The sequence below is a fragment of the Ostrinia furnacalis genome, unplaced genomic scaffold (genome assembly GCF_004193835.3).
Source record: "Ostrinia furnacalis isolate ACB-3 unplaced genomic scaffold, ASM419383v2 OfSCF2877, whole genome shotgun sequence".
NCBI lineage: Eukaryota > Metazoa > Arthropoda > Insecta > Lepidoptera > Crambidae > Ostrinia > Ostrinia furnacalis.
In genome coordinates this window covers 56020-73730 of record NW_021133116.1, presented here as the reverse complement: position 1 = coordinate 73730, position 17711 = coordinate 56020, and the positions used below count along the sequence as shown (strand labels likewise).

The window sequence follows — 17711 nt, the reverse complement described above, 5'->3', positions numbered from 1 at the left end:
TTATTTTTGAAAAGAAACAGAACTGCATTCAAAGATTTCTCGAAAATTTTTGAAAATCCACCACTACATACACCATACCATACAATTTTCTGTAAATAATTAAAATAAATTAAGATTTTATGGTTTTCCTTTCATTTGATTTATCAAGTTTGTTAGAGAGATTTCATCCTTATACTTAACCCCAACGATCTATGCAATAAAAATACAGGGTGTAATTTTTAACAGATTTTAGTTGGTTCGATTCCCGGGCGTACCAAGCAATTTATTAGAAATCTTTGAATGCAGTTTTATTTCTTTTTAAAAATAAAGGAATGTTTTCTTCGAGTAAAATGTTCTATCTACAGTATTAAAAGTACTTTCCCTCCAGGTGGCATTACAAAATTCCACCCTGTATAATCAATACATTTTATAAATCTGGTAGAGAAAACCTCAATCTAAATCAATAAGTAGAGGTATCAGATTCTTATGTATGTAATTACACAAAGAGTACTGAAATGAAACTTACTTTTACCATTCACTTGTTTTAAAAATGTTACTTTTATACCATGTTTGGTTGGCTTGGCTCTACTTAACAGTTTTAACAATTTCTATTAAATATTTTTACACCTGAAAGTTCTATAAAGTTTTTATTTTAGCATACTAGGTCAAAATGCACACCATTTGGTGAGTTACTCGATGCAACAGTCACGCGGAGTGTGGGCCGCGTTCGCAGGTCTGGGTGGCTGGTATCTCAGTACCGGTGGTGGGCGTTGACATCGAGTAGGTACGGTTTTTTGCCAACGGAAGGCAATAACGATATTCAAATTTGTTTAGTTGGTTCTGCGAGTCGCTCGCGCAGTCGGCTACAGAATGGAGAGCAGTAAGCTTTGTGACGGCGCGGCGAACGCACGAGTCGGGCCGCGCGTGATAACGAAAGAGCCTAGAGCTCCCGATTGTAGCTGCAGCGAACGAGACGCCGAGATGGAAGTCGCGGGTCAATGGCGGCGGGAGTGGGCAGGCGCTGCCGAATATGGAAAGGTGAGGCCACCGACCTACCCCTGAGCTTGCTAAGTTCAAAAAGACACTTCGACGTAAGACCTAGAACTAATTTTGTACGCGTAACGTGTTTTCACTTGAAGCTTTCTACAATATTTTATGTGGGTGTTTTGTTATAGGTGTAAATATCGTTCGTTTCATTGATTGTGGTGGGGGCACCACATAATTTAAGCAGTCTATGGAGAAAAAAACTGCTTTATGCATAGCAGTAATAAAGCACTTAGTAGTCATTACCAAAAAAGTATAGTAGTCGTTTCCTTATACGGCTGTAAAGCTACGCGGCTATCTGAGCTTTATTTTAACATTTTAAAGTATTACAAGAATGGAACTTGGGGAACATTGTGGTAAAGTTCAATGTCGAGAATGAAAAGCCCGGACAAACCAGTCTGTCAAACTTATTTTTTCTTTGCTCTTTTAGGTTTCGCGAGAATTATTAGTTACTGACGTTAAGCCAAACGTTAGGTCATTCACAATGTTCCTCAACTTGCAAAAACGTAGTTGTAAGTAGTTGGGTAACCTCGCAGTAATTTTAGTAAGTAACTACATAGGTTGATTGTACCTATACTTACAGTACGATAATTAATAAAGTAGGTACTTATATTTTTTTTACATTACCTAGCTTTTGTTTAACATATTATAATATCCTACTAATCAATAATACCTATTGGACATCTAACAATTTTGCGCATTTCGTATTCCATGCATAAGTGCTTAGTTTATGCGTGTGCGATTTCACCCAAATAGTTGTGGTTGCGTCTTACAATTTTCCCACTGATTCAAAATGAGTAAACAAACTTTTATGTTTCTCAGAGAGATTTTGCTTTGTCGCTACAAAAAGAGCTAGCTGTAATAAATACCTAAACCTATCATAGAAGTTTATAAAAATTTAATTATAATCTTTCTCCCAAGAAACTGCCCGTAAATAAGTTTACTGTTACGTTATGTTATTTTTGTTTCACTCTTTGTTATTTTAACTAATAAAACGGCAAGTAAAACTTAAATATACGCATCTCATATGCCTACTTACATTTTAATTTTCCTCTGAAATATAAAATAAAATATAACTCTAACGCGTTGATGTCTTTTATTCGATGTCGATATATTATTTTATGTAATAAGTATTTTTTTAGTTTATGTTGGCTTGGCTTTACTTACTTATTAACCCTAATATACTATGTTAATTTAAAAATATCGATAATAATAGTTTTATCCTTATGTAAACAAATTTTCATAACCTTGTAGATACCTACTTATCTAAGTAGGGTAAACATGCACATACAATAAATAGGAAACTACCTACTTAGTCCTTTTCTAATTTCTTCCTATACATAAAATAGAGGCAAAACATAAAAAATCCTTTAATTCGATATTGATCCCTAGGTGAAAGTTGTTAAGATTGAATTTTCTTAGAAGATTTCATATTGATATGTTGTGTATAAGGATGTAACTATGCCTAAAGTGAGGGATTGCGTGAGATGTAACAATTGGAAGTGCTATAGGAAGCTGTAGACAATAGCAATCTCGATTCATTTGTCGAACGGTGAAAGTGCGCGACGTAGGAACCTACAGAAAACAATTGTTTCCTATTCATTATCTTTGTAAACGTACCTAAACAGAGTAGATTACCTAATCTTTTTTAGATTAACCAAGTGGGTAAAATTTTTTCTGTCAGGCATTTTGTGTCTCAAAAATTCAAATGCTTGCATTGATATTTGAGCAAGGGAGAGAGCTTGAATAGAATCAAATCAATGGACTATACAAATCTGTTTAAGCACCAACACGTATCCCTAAGAATCCTAAGATCAAATTAATTGAGCCTAAAACAGAGGTTGCAGCCGAAAATCGGTATCGTTTTACAAAGTAGAGCCACTGATTTCATCATTGTTTTGTTGACATGGCGTGACTGCTAATGGTGGCTTAATCTGATCAAGATTTGGAAGTATCATCATTATGTTTCATATTCAAGGACCAAGCTTGGTTGTCGCTAAAATGGTTAACGATCCATGGCAGGAGGAGCCGATGTTCAGTTTCGTGCGCATGCACACGCTGCCGGAAATCCTGCGCAAAGGCCGCGACGAGGCTGCGTATGCGTTTAATTATGTTATTTTTTGTGTTACCGGTGTTTATCATCACACTGACTAGCCTATTTAATGCTAATATGCTAACAAGAGCAGAATGCCTATCACTATCACATTCATGTTTATTAATATCTAATAGAATAGAAAATCAAGATACTGAAAAAGACGCGGGCATTTACTGCCAACTAAAATTATTTTCCAAACATTCTAAATTCTGATATTAACCGCTTGCTCATAAATATTTTTCTAATGCACTAGTTTACAGAATTAGGTTATGGTCATGATTTACAAAGGTCTGCAAATAGATAATGTACCTACCTACCTACACAACTTTGTGTTTGGTAGATAGCAATCAATGGGTTCGCCTGATTAAGTAGTTATCTTATATAGCGAGGCGATAAATAGATAGTACAAAATGCAAAAGTAAGTTAAAATTGTCTAACCTAATCCAAACTAATAAAATAAGTGTGAAAAGATCCTGTGTTACGTTTCATCTAATTTCATAATCGAATGTACTTAAGAAGGCAGATACTTAGGTAGCTTTTTGCCCACATTATTGCACAATGCCATGCTAAAAAAGAAGTGATTACTTGCTCAGTACATAAGGAAGAATAGGAAGTATTTAATTTTATGTCATTCACATGATTGATGTCAATGGCACCCTTTGAGGCTTTGCGCCACAAGAAATTAAGAGATCAAAATGAGTGAGTAATAAAAATGCGCACAAGCAGGTTCATTAACCCCCCATAATTCGTAGACGTTTCGCAACCATTCATTTCATGGTGCAATGGTTAGACGTTAATTATGTTTCAGGTTTTCTTTTTTCTGTTTTTCAAATAAGATTTCGGGTTTCACGGTTTAACTGCCATAGAATCCCTCTGTATTGTTTTACAATTATTTGTTAAAGTTATTGTTCTGTAGGCTTTAACCATTTAACATAGGTATTAGATAGTAGTCAGAGGGTAGAAAGTTACAAACTTTAAGCTTTCTGAGAGAAATATAGAGATTGTCTTTTTCATTTTAAATGTAGGTGAACCTAGACTTAGCTCGATAAGTGATATTTAGTATCATATGAGGATGGATAGATTTTAAGGCAAAAGTATGTTATGTTATGTACCAACCTAGCAAATCAGAACAGAATACAATCTTTATGATTCAGGTTTTTGAACTTAACGCAAACAAGACGCTAACATCCACTTGTAATAAGTACCTACTTAATTTGTAATTTGTCCCATACATACGTACTTATTTTTTGTCCATTGTTAACCACTGCCTATACAGCGTGCTACGCATTAATTACAATTAATACATAGACCTACTATTGGGATTATATTGGTCAAATTAATGATAAATACAATAAATGATAAATTGTATCTGTATGAATATGGATAATATGTATAACGTGGTATAACTATCTAGTGACGTCAATACCATACCTAAATATAAGTAAATTCAAATTATAACAAGTTGCCGTTGGGTTTCTCTCGTGGGTGACTAAAACTTACGCATACATTAAGCTAATTTATATTACCACACTGATTCACGCCTTCCGATTCCGACGAATCAATGTAATTCTCTTAATTTTCTAATAAGCATAACTCATAACGGATTTACAAAGTCCAATCTTCCCTCCCAGAGCTAGATGATTAACGCAACGGAGAGCAGCATTCTAGGCTCTAGGCAGGCTCTGTACGTATTAAATAAGTAATTAAGTAAGTAAGGCCTCTAAGGAAATCAATACTGAATCAACAATGTAGCCCATTTGTATAAATTCTTCCTACTTTGTTGACTCATGTTGATATTTCCCTAGACGTCTTGAGATGTGTGCGTCTTGAATCTCGATTTAAGACCGGAGAGGCGAGAGTCGACGACCGCGCTAAGCATCGCGTCACGATGCCGTCCACATTCGCATCATCAAACCGTCTGACCACTTCCAATGGAAATACCTAATAAGCACTAATATGTAACATAATAACCGTTATTTGGACGAATGAATCGATGATCTTAGTACGCTAAAATATACGGAGTATTTCACTCGATTGTTCACTTCCAAAGATCCAAAGAGTAAAAGTAGTTTCATGACATCATTAACTGCAATTCTAAGAAACTCTTTGTCATCTTTCGAAGATCGCAGGCTTTTAAGTTTCAAAAGCAAGTCAGTGGGTTGCGGCAGCGACCTTACATTTAGTCGTGGTCGGCATTCGATCATACGAATGACGTCACTTTATCCACTGAAAATAAATCACCTTGATCAACAACTATTGTCAATTTTATCTTATAAGTAAATATCTCAATTAGAGTAGGTAAATAAAAATCGTGATGTAAAAAGGTAATTTAAAATTGACGGAGCATGAAAATAGTAGGTATTGAAAGCCTTCATTTTTTATTCATAATTTCTTTTTATAAGAAATTAGAATTATTCTGCGTAGCTTGGTTAAGTTTTATTGCAGGTTGTTATTATTTTAACAAATAATTTAACCAAAAAAACTCAAACTTGAGCAACAGCTCCTTGAATTACAATAATGGAAAACTACTTATGGAAATACCTACACCTTATTGCCTAGGACAAATTATTTGTAGGCGAATAGTAAATATTGAATATGACACCCACCGAGTTCAACAAAAGTGAGTAAGTAGTTCATTTGGAAAGATCGCAATCGAGACAACCGCAATTTCGTTCGCCCCCGCACCGGCGATCACGTCACTATTAACAATAAATACTTGCTCGCTCGCTCGAAGGTCGCCAGACTTGTACCTGGGGCCCTGAGCATAATGAAGCTTTTGTAAATAAACACCAAGTAGGAGCATTATTTTAATTTTATCATAAATAAACACTGGACCCGGGGCTTGGATCCTCTCCAGAGAAACTGGGTTTACACACGGACCCGGGTCACATGAATCGGACTTGAATCTTCTCGTACCGAAGGCTTAATCACCGAGCCTCGTCTAGTTTATGTAAAACTGTTTTTCTAAACACTATTTTGCCTATTTATCTTAGTAAAGAAAATGAAAGCATTTAATTAGCTAACACGACCGAAGGAGATCGCTTTTAGCGAGAAGACCGCTTATATTGTGCCGAGTTATTTTATAAAATCTTAACACCACCTCTTTCTAGAATTGTGGAATTCAGTTAAGTATAAGTCAATTCCTGAAATCCTGCAGCGCTACTAACCGGATCTCTATGAGCAAGGAGAGCGCAAGTGCTCTGCCTTCTACGGCACGTTGCTCCGTCGAATACTTACCCAAGCACTTGCTAGACAGTTATAATAACAGTTGAAGCCATCAAAGCTCAGCCTCATGAATAATTCATGTACTATTTACTTGAAAGTAGTGTTGCTAAAGTCATGTTAAGGTTCATTCATAATTTAAACGCTTTTCAACTATTTACTTTTTAAATAAATACCGAGTGATTGTCAAACAAAAGTACCCATTTTCTATGTAACACAGTTACCCAGATAATAACGACTTATTATTCTAGTCATGTTTAATAAAATTGTAGAACATAAATGCTACTGGATGACTCAGTAGCTAAGCTGTAAGCTACGCACTCCATAATTACCAGGCTATGGCATATCATGCCTACTCTTACATGGTATACCCATGAGCTGCACCATGCATTAACTCACTACACGCATCGTAGATAATAAGGGACATTATTTCACTGGTCGAGGGGAAAATTATACAACATAGGAAAACACACCACGTACGTACGTAACTAGGTACGTAGTAAATTTTCCTCTAGATAGCAGCAGGTAATTTTCATAGTTGAAAAGTGGTAGGTTTATGCAGCATTTTCTTTAGACGGCAACGTTATTGAGATTATAGTCATTATGTAACCAGCAATTTCTTTCAAAAAACAAAAGTTACTTCTTTATACCGCAGAGTTTTCAGTAGGGTACTTATACTTACGTATGAGCTCCTTAATTCATGAAGGAATACAATTCCAATTTGGTTATGGATTTGTCAAATTGTAAAGGAATTCGTGTGCGATAGGTGTGTTTTTTTGTCTCTGTTGTAGACATAGACTTGCTTTTTACGGTAATAAATAAACAACGTTGCACGTCTGACGTTTGCAGGTGACGGAGGGTGGCGTGACGCGGCGAGTGGCGCGGGCGATGGAGGTGCTGAATGCCAGCGGGCCGGGCGCGCGCGTGCGCGTCATGCGCGCCGCCTACCACTCCACCTCGGGGCCCGGCGTCCCTGCCTCCTCGTACATGCTCCACTCTTCAAGGAGGGTCAGTATAGAACAACATTCAGAGATTGGGAAGACCACACCTCTGCCTAGCTACTCTGCTTACTTCTTACACGTTAAGAACATACTTAACACATAAGTAATGCAATTTCAAATCATATTTTTTTGTTTCAGGTCATATCATCTGGATTCAACATTTTAGAGTCGCCAAGCTTCCCCACAAAACCGTTAGAAATATCTTCGACACCATTAGAATCATCACCAGAGTCGAATATTGAAACAGAAAATTACAAAGTGACAGAGCCGGACGATATGGATATATCGGAACCTTCTAAGTGGAGGGGTACAACTGGAAGAAGTTCTATACGAATGCCGAGCGAAGAATCATCATCCACAGACAACGCCAGCATCATAGACTTGGATTCAAGGTTTAGCCGTTCAGGGTTGTACAGAAAATACTCTTATGATTCAGAAAATAGCGATGTACACTCTTTTAAAAGGGACAGCGCAAGAACATCTCCTCTTCTAGATGCCCCAGTCACGTTAAGCACCCTAAAATACAAATCCCTTTTAAACAGCAGTAGCGATTGGAATAACAGGCGAAAAAGTTACAGTTTCGAAGACACATCTCCCTTGAACGAAATTATCTTACAAAGCAACGATACACTAGCAATGGAATCATCGACAGACAGCGGTATTTGTAAATCATCTGAAATCGTAAATGATTACACTGAAGACACACATAAAACAGATTTTATGAGAAGGGAAAATCAGTACAATATTCGAGATTCAATTGAGAATTTACATATCAAAAACAAACATTCATCTTATAAAAGTTCCAAAATGAAAACATATAAAGAACATGATATCGTCATTGAGGACCCACAGGAAAATAACATAGCATTACAATCAACGGGGAAACTCACAATAACTGTTCCTATGACCATAGAAGGAGATGAAGACGATGATGATAATAAAAAATCGAATGAAGACGGTGATCGCAAGGTTAAAAAAGTGGAGTTTTGTAAAACTGAATTGCACTTTGCAGCAGAATCGGGAAGAGTCAATATAATAGCAACTGATGAAAAACCACCACCCACTAACGATTTTCGTAAAAGAAGGAGTGCTTTTGTACCGATTAGGGATAAATTTGAAAAACCGATAACTTTATTTGGCGAGAAGAGTGACTTTCCTGTGACGCACACTATTGATGACTTTAGGTTAAGAGACTTCGGTGAACCTGCAGAATTTGATGAGAATACGGCAGCTACAAAAAGTATTCTCAAGAATAAAATTCCAAAGCCCAAACCATATCTTTTAGGAGAGAACATGGCATTTGGGAATAATCAAGACACTATTCAGTCTCTTGACAGCCCGGTATCTGTTGGAGTATCGCTAATTAACAAAGAATTGGAAGCGAACAGGATTTATAGTAACAAACAATCCATAAATAATTATGTAACTGAGACAACAAGGGAAAAGAGCTTTACAAATTCACTTAGGACAATAAATAAAGGTACGTAAATATTTTCTTGATACAGATAAGGTTCTTAAAAGTTTTGCTAAGTATACCTTACCACAATAATTTTAAAGGGCAGCCACAATGTCTAATTACGATAATAACGAATGTCTTACAAATATTTACAATGAATATATTATATTTTATTATTGTCTTTTTCAGGTCCTCCAAAAGAATTGAGCTCAAAAGTTGAAAGATCTAACACAATCAACGAAAAACATACAGATTCAAAATCAAATACCGCAGCTATCAAAGGCAAATTGCAAGTCTTGCAGATGTCTCCAGTACCTACACCTAAGACGAGACAACTACGTGAAAGTGAACTCACGTATTTTGGTATCAAACAAAATGATTGTAGCACAAACAAAAAGATCAATCGTACTGAAAGCAAATCAGCTTTGCCATGGACTGATTTATCAGAAAATACTTTCAATACTTTCGAATCTGTAAGACTAATAAAAAAATATTCCAACAGCGCTCAAAACAGTGACGCTGAATCTACCGATTCCCATGATTATCAAAATATACCGCTGAAAACTAATTTTGCTCCTGTGCCCATTCCAAGGTCGCGCGCAAAATATATAAAACCTGAAGAGCAAGGTGTGATTCTAAAGCCTATAATTGAACAGGTCTATGATTCCAACAAGGCTGTGCAAGAAACGCGACGCTCCAGAAGTAGAAAGCAAGACGATATACAGACGTCGACCAGTCGCAGTCTTTCTGCACCAGCAAAGAATCATAACAATTATGTCGGTGATACGATAAAAAGATACGAAACACGAGTAAACAATATCAGAAAAGAAAACACAAAACAAAGGTATATATTTTTTGACTACTACAAAAACTAAAATCTAACAATATTTTCATTTTACTAACAACATAATACTCGTACAAGTAAATAGCGTATTGTTAATCATTGCTATTTTATTCTAGGAATGAAGTTCATTCGGGAACAAAAGTCAGCAACGACAAAAATCGTAATGATACGGCAGAAGACATTCCCCTATATGCGAATGTGGAAATAAGAGAAAATGAAATGAATGATTACAATACACAACGAGCAAAACCAGTGTCGCTTGGAATCAAAAGTTCCAAGCAAGTAGACGAAAAAAAGAAATCAGAATCAGAATTAAGTTCTATAGACAAGAAACAAATAACAAACAAGGTAAATCATCGTGTTAAACGAACAGAAAAGTTGTCTACACCTGAAAAATCTAACACTATAGACAAAGGCGCAAGTCGAACTAGAAACAGTTTAGATAAAAGTATCAGTAATTCAGGCAGCGCAAAGGATCAATATAAATCTCGTCAAAAATTAAATAACAAAGTCGATATTTCATCACATAATAATGAAAACCGCCAAGAAATTCATAAACCCAGATCTGCTAAAAAAGAGGATGTACTTAAAAAATCCAACGGTCACACAATTAAAGATAAAAATGTAAAGGCAATCGAAATACCACGCTCTAACAAAGATGTCGAAGCAAACTCTTTGAATCATCGTATCACCTCCAAGCAGTCTAAGATGGAGAAAGACGGCGCCGATAGAGTGAACAACAATACAAATGGACGAAGATCGTCTAGAAGAAGTGAATATGTTATTAAATATGACGACAAGAATGGCACTGTTTCTTCCGTATGCAAAGTTAGATCAGGTCACAGCACCCAAAGAAAAAAACATCAATCGAAAGAAAGAAATAAGGAACACATAAAAGATTACAACACTAAAAATACAGAAAAATCTGCTCTGCGTAAGTAAGTCGCATGCATGCTCGTAATATGAACATAATAACCAAATGTGTGTATGTAGATGACATATTAAAAATGGACATATTTCAGTACAGTTTCCCGCACATCGGATACTAAACGGAAGAAATGAAGAGAAGAAATGGAATACAAAAGTTCACGTACAAAGATCTTGCCAACTTTTGTAGATAGGTAAAAGCGATTGTCTAGTCTTACTGGATCGGGATAGAAAGTGTAGTCCTATAGCACTAATGAATGTGAGTTGATTGCTATCTGTGAATGTGTGCATGTTTTATCAGAACAAAATAACCATGATCTCACCATGTCAATATTTAAATCATTAATTTAATATGAGCCTAACAAAATGTATAACAATACTTTGTGGTAAGATTAAGGTATCAATACTAAGAACCAATAAAATATTTACAAACTACTTCAAGTATTTTATTACTTAAACATAATAAATTACATATTTAAACAGTTGTTAAGGGATCCTTATCAAGCTTGCTTACAAACACTTGAACTTGATTTTCAAGTCTTTTCTCAAGATATGATGAATATACCCGTAGAAATCCTCTCTCTGAATCGGAATGGTTTGTTAAAATAACTGAAATTCCCTTTTGAGCAGCATCCAGGACGTCATGATGGAGCATTTCACCTTTAACAAATTATGCACGTTCATCTAACATGAAGTTTGACAAGGGCGACGTGAATATGTCCTAATTTTTTTTCTAGTGTTCAATTATTTCAGGAAGATCAAATGGGTTTGGAATTGACGAAATATAATATGCTAGAAAGTGTATTGCAACCTTCGATCAACAATGCCAACTAGATTATCGGGTCAGCACAAAAAAATACGTCTCAGGGAATAAGAGCGCACTTGAGAAGCAATTTACTGTAATTAATCTTTAAAATTCCCATCTACACCCCGGTAACTGTGAGTTGGCGTTAATTAATTAAATAAGAATTCACTTCTCAAGTGTGTTCTTATTTCCCGAGACGCAATTTTTGCGCTGATGCAATATCTAGTTGATATTTTTGATCGAAGATTGCAACTGTATTATTTTGATAACGCGGATTACATAACTAGATATTACCTGTTAAATAAAGATCAGCACTGACGCCTTTGAGCACCGAGCCGCCAGAGCCAGCGCATAGTCCAATCTTCGATATGGTATCTTCCATGGTTTTGCCTTTAGCAACAGCTACGCGTACATGTTGGAGACCAGTGAGTTGTTTCACACTGGATACTGCTTGTTGTAAGGAAATCCCACTGCTAAGCTTCAAAAGTCTGTAATGAACAAGTTTTCAAATAAATAAATTATTTCCATTCTTCTTAGGGAGCGCCCACACGGGTGACATTTTTTGTCGTGGTACAGTATTATCGAAGAGAGAAATACTGTCACGGTAACAAAAAACATCCGTGCGCGCGCGCCGTTATAATTTTCACATTAACATGACTTGTCACGACCGGTGCGAAAAGGCACTTAAATAGTAGAACATATACAATACCTTCCAGCTCCTGTATTAGGGTCAGCCCCTGGTGTAATAGGAACCGACTCTTGGAAGACGAATGCAGATGCCAACCAATCGTTCACGCCGCCCCTAACGCAATCCCAGCTAGTATGAGGTGAGTAAAGGGAAATTCGTTTTTCTAACAAAAGTGATACCACTCGCTCCTTCCAGGACCTGAAAAGTGTATTCCAAGTATAAATTTAACTCCAGTTTTATGTAGAGGTCTTGTGTATTGTGTATCGTCGGGATAGTAAGGACGCCGTGCCGTGATGTTATATTTTTTCAGCTGAATGTATAATGATGAATCTGTATTGGTTTCGATCTCTTCACTATTCAAAGTATGTAGTAGATACAATAGTTTGGCTCATTATCAGAAACTCTCCTTATTCAACAGAAATTAGTGCCATTTAGAAACTCTTTAATCAACAGAAATTAGTTCCATAATACAGGGTGTCCCGTAAATAAAAAGAGAAACGGTAAGGTAAGGGGAAGAAGCTAGACATCCTGTTTGATTTCGTACGTGCGAAAAAATGCGAGTAAGTATACAATTAATTACATATTTTAGCAATACAAAAAAGATTACCTTTGGACGACCGATTTCATAGGCGCAAATATGGGCGGGTGATAAGATACAATCATTTCACATCCATTTGCATCAGCCTCTATGGCTACATCCTCTGTCAAATCATTTGTGAGCATGATTTTTGTTATATTCCTGAAATAATTAAAGTTCACATTAATCTACTGCATATCTACAATTACTTTAAAAATTTAAAGTATTTTGTATGAAAATTCAATAAATCATACTTTGCTGTGTATGGCTCAACAAGTAAACCAGTATTATCCCATCCTTCTGCTAGCTGCTTGGGGGCAAATTCTTCCAGTGCAGTCACCACTTTATTCAAAGGAACACCAGCACTTATTTCAGCCGACATTTTTGATACTTTGACTGAACAATAATACCTTACAGCTGGTTTACACAAGTTTGCAAACCTCCCAAGTTTAAATAGCATTAGTTACACTGAAAAAAATTACATAATAATATAAAGTATTCCAGGAAATATTAAATTATGTAATAACAACTCATCCATCACTATTAAATTATTTAAAAAACATAATATTATTATACTATAGCAAAAAAAAACAAATCAATCATTCATTAAAATAAGTTTATTATTGATAAATAAAATAAAATGTAAACATGAACTCCTATACAGCCATAGCCACCACTTTTGCTTTTAATGTTAACAATATATTAATGAACTAGCTAGCTATTTCTTATAGCTACTCAGTGAATTTCCATAATTTAATTTCTCCATTATCGCTGCAGGACAAGAGCTCTTGATTTCCTGTAGGATTCCATTTTACACAATTGACATCTTGAGAATGGGCATCTAATTTAGTGCATATCAATTCAAATGTGGGTGCATTGGGGTCGGAGTCTTCTGCTTCTTTAAAGATCCTTATAATGTCATCGCCACATGCTGTTGCCAGCAAGCCAGTCTTGTGGCACCATGCTATGTCATATATGCATCTCGTGTGGAATCCTGACAAAGTACAAACACACTTCCAGACAGAGTCTCTGTCAACCACCATGACACCTTCTTGATTGTCTGGTTTATATTCCTTCCATATCTTCACAGTTCTGTCGTCACTACAAGTGGCTAATCTTTCCCCAGTCTTGTCAAATGCCAAACTCCAAACTGTTGATTCATGTGATATAAGAGTTGCGATGCAGGTCCAATCATTATCTGCAGGATCTTCTTTGTACATCTTCACTGTATTGTCATAAGAAGCCGAGGCCAAGATATCTAATGTAGGATGCCATACCACCTATAAACATAATGAATGTATCACAATCTTATTATCATTTGGTATGATAGAATTATAAATATGAAATTAATTACAAACTTTCTTAACATCCTGGTTGTGCGCATTCAGGACAGATTCACATTCATATTCATCTTCCCCAGCGACCTCCCACACCCACACCGATTTGTCCCGACCACATGTCGCCAGCAGCTGACCCGAGGGTGACCATGCTACGCTTTTCACTTCATTTTCATGGCCTTCTAATGTGGCATTGCACTCAAATTGACCTTTAAAAATATTGACAAAAATAAATGGATATTTACCAAACTTCCAACTTTTACAAATACTTTTGCTAATCATTAGCATACACACCACTTTTTTTATCCCAAATTGCAGTAGTTGCATCAAAACTGGCAGATGCAAGAAAATTTCCACAAGGTGACCAAGCCACTTCTCTGATAGTACGCTGGTGACCATCGACGAGGACTGTCTTTGTGGTGTATTCTTGACATTCATTACTCCATAATTTAATAATTTTATCTTCACCGCAAGAAGCAAATATTTTACCTAAAGGGTGCCATGACACATTCCATACAATACCTTTGTGGCCATTTAAGCTTTGCATGAGCTCTAGCTTAGCCATAATTTACTTGTAGTCGTTCAAAATATAAAATAAAGTCAATTCTTTCAATTTATTTACCAAACTGTATTAGTAATCACTACAAAAAAATTACCTTAGTTAAACACCAAATTTTTATAAGTGTATGAATGCGGAGTATTCTTTTAAATGCGATTAAGAAAGATCGAGTTTTTATAGAAGTAACAATGGATTAAAACCATTAACCAAACTTGAAAAATAACCTAACCTCAAAAATATTCAAGTGTCTTCCGTCATCCCCTGTTTTATCTGTCAAGTAGTGTTGTGCTGTTGAAGCAATTGATTTATTTAAATCGATGAAAAATGCGAGTATGTGTTCACTCACTGAGTGTATTCCAGCATTTCCAGCAGCCTCCATAAACTATTGGCACTGTCAATTTGAAATGCCTTTGCTCCGGGGTTTTCATACACACTTCGCTCCATTAACGGATTTGATTTTCGGAGCGATCAAGAAAGTGTTAATATTGGACTTTTTTCGATACTAAAAGTGTCGATAGTTGGGCTACACTAACGTCAAGTTAATGACATTATATTTTTTAAGTTTTAGTTTTGGTCTTGGCACACTGATTTTTGATTTTCCATTCGCCCTTGATGTCATAGATTTAGCTAGATAGATAGACATGCCTTCCCGAACTTGTCTGGCCAATGCTAGTCTACAAATGGAAAGAGAGCCCACAAGAGAGCCGGCCGTGAAAATGCAGTAGAGAGTCTCATGACGATGATCACGATGATGATGATAGAAATTAGATTTGATAAAAAAGCTAATAATTTAGCTTTTTCACTACTCTTAAAATTATTATATGATCTATGTCATTTGTGCCAAAAGCAATTTGCTAGAACCAGAAAATCTAGAACCTTAAAATAATTTTAAAAAGTTAAAATGTCAACAATTTGAAATGTGATTTGAAATGTCAGTCAGTGGACATTTTTAGGTTATGTTTAAATTTCGTTTAAAATAAATTCCGTGATTATCTTTAAAACAATGGAAAATAGTAATAAAATAATACCTCCTCATCTAAATGCGGAAGTTTATAGAACAGATACCACCGGCGCATGCTCAATCTCTTATTTGGATTATATTCGTCTTCACCCAGGTAAAATGTTTGGTCGGAACCTCTAATCCTTAACTGTGGTCGGAACACCACATTAGTTCATAATTAATCTAAGTTCATAATATGAAATAAAGTATCGGATCTAAGGTGCCGATAGGTCTTGAGGTTTATCATCATTAAGTTAGTTTAATTGATAACTCCTATAGGTTTGCTCTTTTACATCCAAATACATTGTTAGAACCTCTAATCCATATCTGTGGTTAGAACTCTATCTATTGTTGTAACCCCAGCAGCTAACTATTAATTTTTATATAATTATTGCCGCCATTGTGCTTATCCTTGCCTTAACAGGCTTCCTCGTAATTGTTGACATTGTTCTAAGTTTCACCTTAAATGCCTTTACAATTTTGCACTTTCAGTTTCAGTAATATTCTGCAAATCAATTCATAAGATCAAACTTTTTTTTTCATTTGCTGGTTTTACAGCGATAAAACAATATATCAAAGTCTAATAACTTTTTGCAGATGATGGTATTCTAATAGGATGCTCTGAACTAACTGGACGTTATTGGAATGGTGGAGCGAATCTCTACAAATCTGTCACTGAAGCGCAGAGATCTCATTCAAATGAAAAAAGAGCCATTAGTCTGACAAGTGGCACAGCTGATGGTTGTTTTGTTGGTAATCCATCTAAGGTAGGTTCCTGTGATAAGTCTTTATATCTAAGCTTAGTTGACGGCTAGATGATTGGTATGAATGATATTGAAATAATTTAATTCGATATTTTTGCACATATTGGTAAATATTATAGTGTTAACTAAATTCAAATTTTAAATTGATAAAGTCGAATTGCCTAAGGTGGAAACCAGTATAGGTATTTATGCATACATTGTATTACTAGGTCCTTCTTTGTGAAGACAGTGGAGCAATAAGCATATGGACAGTCTCCCATAATGACTCGTGGAAACAATGGAGCGAAGAGAAGTCTGTGGCTGAGCATGACGACTCGGTGTTAGCCGTGGACTGCCTTCAGTCCGAAAAAGAATATGTTACAGCAGGGGCTGACGGCAATATCAAGGTAAATAAGCCATGGAGGTCATAATAAATATAGACATAGTGACTGTGGGTATATTTGTCCAATAAAGTTTTGTTATTATTTGTTTGTCAAATATTAAATGATAAAATCAATTACTTTATGTATAATATTATTCAGTTGTTTAATGTAAAAATTTATTAATTTTTTCTACTTTTAATGCATTACCTATATTTTTGATTTTCTAGGTGTGGGATATCAATGAGATGATTTGCATTAGAAATTACCTAGCAGCACATAGTTTGGCAATACATGGAGTGGTGGTACGGCCCTCATCAAGTGCATGTTTTGCAACAGGCTCCTTGGACTACAGTGTGACGCTATGGGATGAAAATGTCTCACAGCCAGTTTTAGGTAAATAAATTAAAGTACTATTATTATTCTGTGATCTTCATTAAATACCTTTAGGACTCATTTGTATACAAATTGATTTCAGATCTAGCCAAAAACAGCTGTGGTGTACGGTGTCTGCAATGGACCGACGAAAATTGTCTTATTTATGGTGATGAAGCTGGTGTCATGTATTTAGTTGATGCCAGAAAACCAGAAACTACTATAAAACTATGTGAATTCCCTGCTGCTATCCACAAATTAGTGGTTCACACTGAGTATGTAAACAGTTTTTGTATGATAATTTCTTTGTAAATATTATCAACATTTTTTATGATAAACTTTTTTCTTTACAGAGCCCATAAAGTGGCAGTGTGCTGTGACAACAAAATTGTATCAGTATGTGAATTAAACGAAAATGCCACCCAAAAAGTAATATACCATGACAGACATATGCACACAAATTTCGTTAGGGATGCTGCTTGGGATTTGATGGAGAGCAAGACTCTGCACACAGTCGGGTGGGACGGTGAGATTAAGTCGCACAATATAACCTGGGATTGTGAGTAATTTACATGCATACCTGATCGAAATAAACAATTCCCACCTTTATTTAGAAAGTTTTATTTCATCTTAATTGTACCCTGATAATTATGGGCTATGATACATGATGATTGAGTAA

The 17711-nt window shown here is 35.7% G+C and overlaps 4 protein-coding genes across 9 annotated transcripts; 2 read left to right on the top strand and 2 right to left on the bottom strand.

The window, feature by feature from the left end:
- The first annotated feature begins 573 nt into the window (after window positions 1-573).
- LOC114356722 (extracellular matrix-binding protein ebh) lies at window positions 574-10955 on the top strand. 4 transcript variants are annotated; one of them, XM_028310056.1, is made up of 6 exons: window positions 574-1017; window positions 7190-7348; window positions 7480-8821; window positions 8987-9641; window positions 9758-10579; window positions 10664-10955. In XM_028310056.1, the coding sequence occupies exons 1-6, from the start codon at window positions 850-852 to the stop codon at window positions 10701-10703; spliced, it is 3186 nt and encodes a 1061-aa protein (XP_028165857.1). In that variant the 5' UTR covers window positions 574-849; the 3' UTR covers window positions 10704-10955. The 4 variants fall into 4 exon arrangements, with proteins under 4 accessions (XP_028165857.1, XP_028165858.1, XP_028165856.1 ...); XM_028310057.1 differs by having other exon boundaries at window positions 9758-10575; window positions 10669-10918; XM_028310055.1 differs by having other exon boundaries at window positions 9758-10575; window positions 10664-10918.
- On the bottom strand, window positions 10845-15120 carry LOC114356724 (NIF3-like protein 1). 3 transcript variants are annotated; one of them, XM_028310063.1, is made up of 6 exons: window positions 14881-15120; window positions 12893-13106; window positions 12669-12800; window positions 12083-12259; window positions 11668-11861; window positions 10845-11228 (listed from the first exon to the last, which is right to left on the bottom strand). In XM_028310063.1, exons 2-6 carry the CDS (start codon window positions 13096-13098, stop codon window positions 11044-11046), a joined length of 894 nt encoding a protein of 297 aa, XP_028165864.1. In that variant the 5' UTR covers window positions 13099-13106; window positions 14881-15120; the 3' UTR covers window positions 10845-11043. The 3 variants fall into 3 exon arrangements, with proteins under 3 accessions (XP_028165864.1, XP_028165862.1, XP_028165861.1); XM_028310061.1 differs by lacking the exon at window positions 14881-15120 and adding an exon at window positions 14764-14861; XM_028310060.1 differs by lacking the exon at window positions 14881-15120 and adding an exon at window positions 14632-14827.
- Window positions 13305-14798, bottom strand: Ciao1 (cytosolic iron-sulfur assembly component 1). Its single transcript, XM_028310059.1, has 3 exons — window positions 14270-14798; window positions 13997-14184; window positions 13305-13918 (listed from the first exon to the last, which is right to left on the bottom strand). Exons 1-3 carry the CDS (start codon window positions 14538-14540, stop codon window positions 13370-13372), a joined length of 1008 nt encoding a protein of 335 aa, XP_028165860.1. The 5' UTR covers window positions 14541-14798; the 3' UTR covers window positions 13305-13369.
- A 328-nt stretch (window positions 15121-15448) lies between the features above and the next one.
- LOC114356730 (methylosome protein 50) lies at window positions 15449-17641 on the top strand. The gene is made up of 6 exons (XM_028310069.1): window positions 15449-15649; window positions 16132-16301; window positions 16508-16684; window positions 16888-17053; window positions 17136-17307; window positions 17386-17641. Exons 1-6 carry the CDS (start codon window positions 15538-15540, stop codon window positions 17597-17599), a joined length of 1011 nt encoding a protein of 336 aa, XP_028165870.1. The 5' UTR covers window positions 15449-15537; the 3' UTR covers window positions 17600-17641.
- The last annotated feature ends 70 nt before the right edge of the window (window positions 17642-17711 follow it).

What these genes read in the sequence shown, in the direction of transcription:
- LOC114356722 (XM_028310055.1), top strand. Translation starts at nt 850, where the DNA reads ATGGAGAGCAGTAAGCTTTGTGACGGCGCGGCGAACGCACGAGTCGGG. An exon ending in TGCTCCACTCTTCAAGGAGG is followed by an intron (nt 7,349 to 7,479) that starts GTCAGTATAGAA and finishes TTTTTGTTTCAG; the next exon opens with GTCATATCATCTGGATTCAA. An exon ending in ACTTAGGACAATAAATAAAG is followed by an intron (nt 8,822 to 8,986) that starts GTACGTAAATAT and finishes TGTCTTTTTCAG; the next exon opens with GTCCTCCAAAAGAATTGAGC.
- Ciao1 (XM_028310059.1), bottom strand. Translation starts at nt 14,540, where the DNA reads ATGGCTAAGCTAGAGCTCATGCAAAGCTTAAATGGCCACAAAGGTATT. An exon ending in AATTTGGGATAAAAAAAGTG is followed by an intron (nt 14,185 to 14,269) that starts GTGTGTATGCTA and finishes ATATTTTTAAAG; the next exon opens with GTCAATTTGAGTGCAATGCC. An exon ending in ACAACCAGGATGTTAAGAAA is followed by an intron (nt 13,919 to 13,996) that starts GTTTGTAATTAA and finishes TTATGTTTATAG; the next exon opens with GTGGTATGGCATCCTACATT.
- LOC114356724 (XM_028310063.1), bottom strand. Translation starts at nt 13,098, where the DNA reads ATGCTATTTAAACTTGGGAGGTTTGCAAACTTGTGTAAACCAGCTGTA. An exon ending in ATGAAATCGGTCGTCCAAAG is followed by an intron (nt 12,260 to 12,668) that starts GTAATCTTTTTT and finishes TACACTTTTCAG; the next exon opens with GTCCTGGAAGGAGCGAGTGG. An exon ending in TGCTGATCTTTATTTAACAG is followed by an intron (nt 11,229 to 11,667) that starts GTAATATCTAGT and finishes AATTTGTTAAAG; the next exon opens with GTGAAATGCTCCATCATGAC.
- LOC114356730 (XM_028310069.1), top strand. Translation starts at nt 15,538, where the DNA reads ATGGAAAATAGTAATAAAATAATACCTCCTCATCTAAATGCGGAAGTT. An exon ending in TTATATTCGTCTTCACCCAG is followed by an intron (nt 15,650 to 16,131) that starts GTAAAATGTTTG and finishes AACTTTTTGCAG; the next exon opens with ATGATGGTATTCTAATAGGA. An exon ending in TTGTTGGTAATCCATCTAAG is followed by an intron (nt 16,302 to 16,507) that starts GTAGGTTCCTGT and finishes TTGTATTACTAG; the next exon opens with GTCCTTCTTTGTGAAGACAG.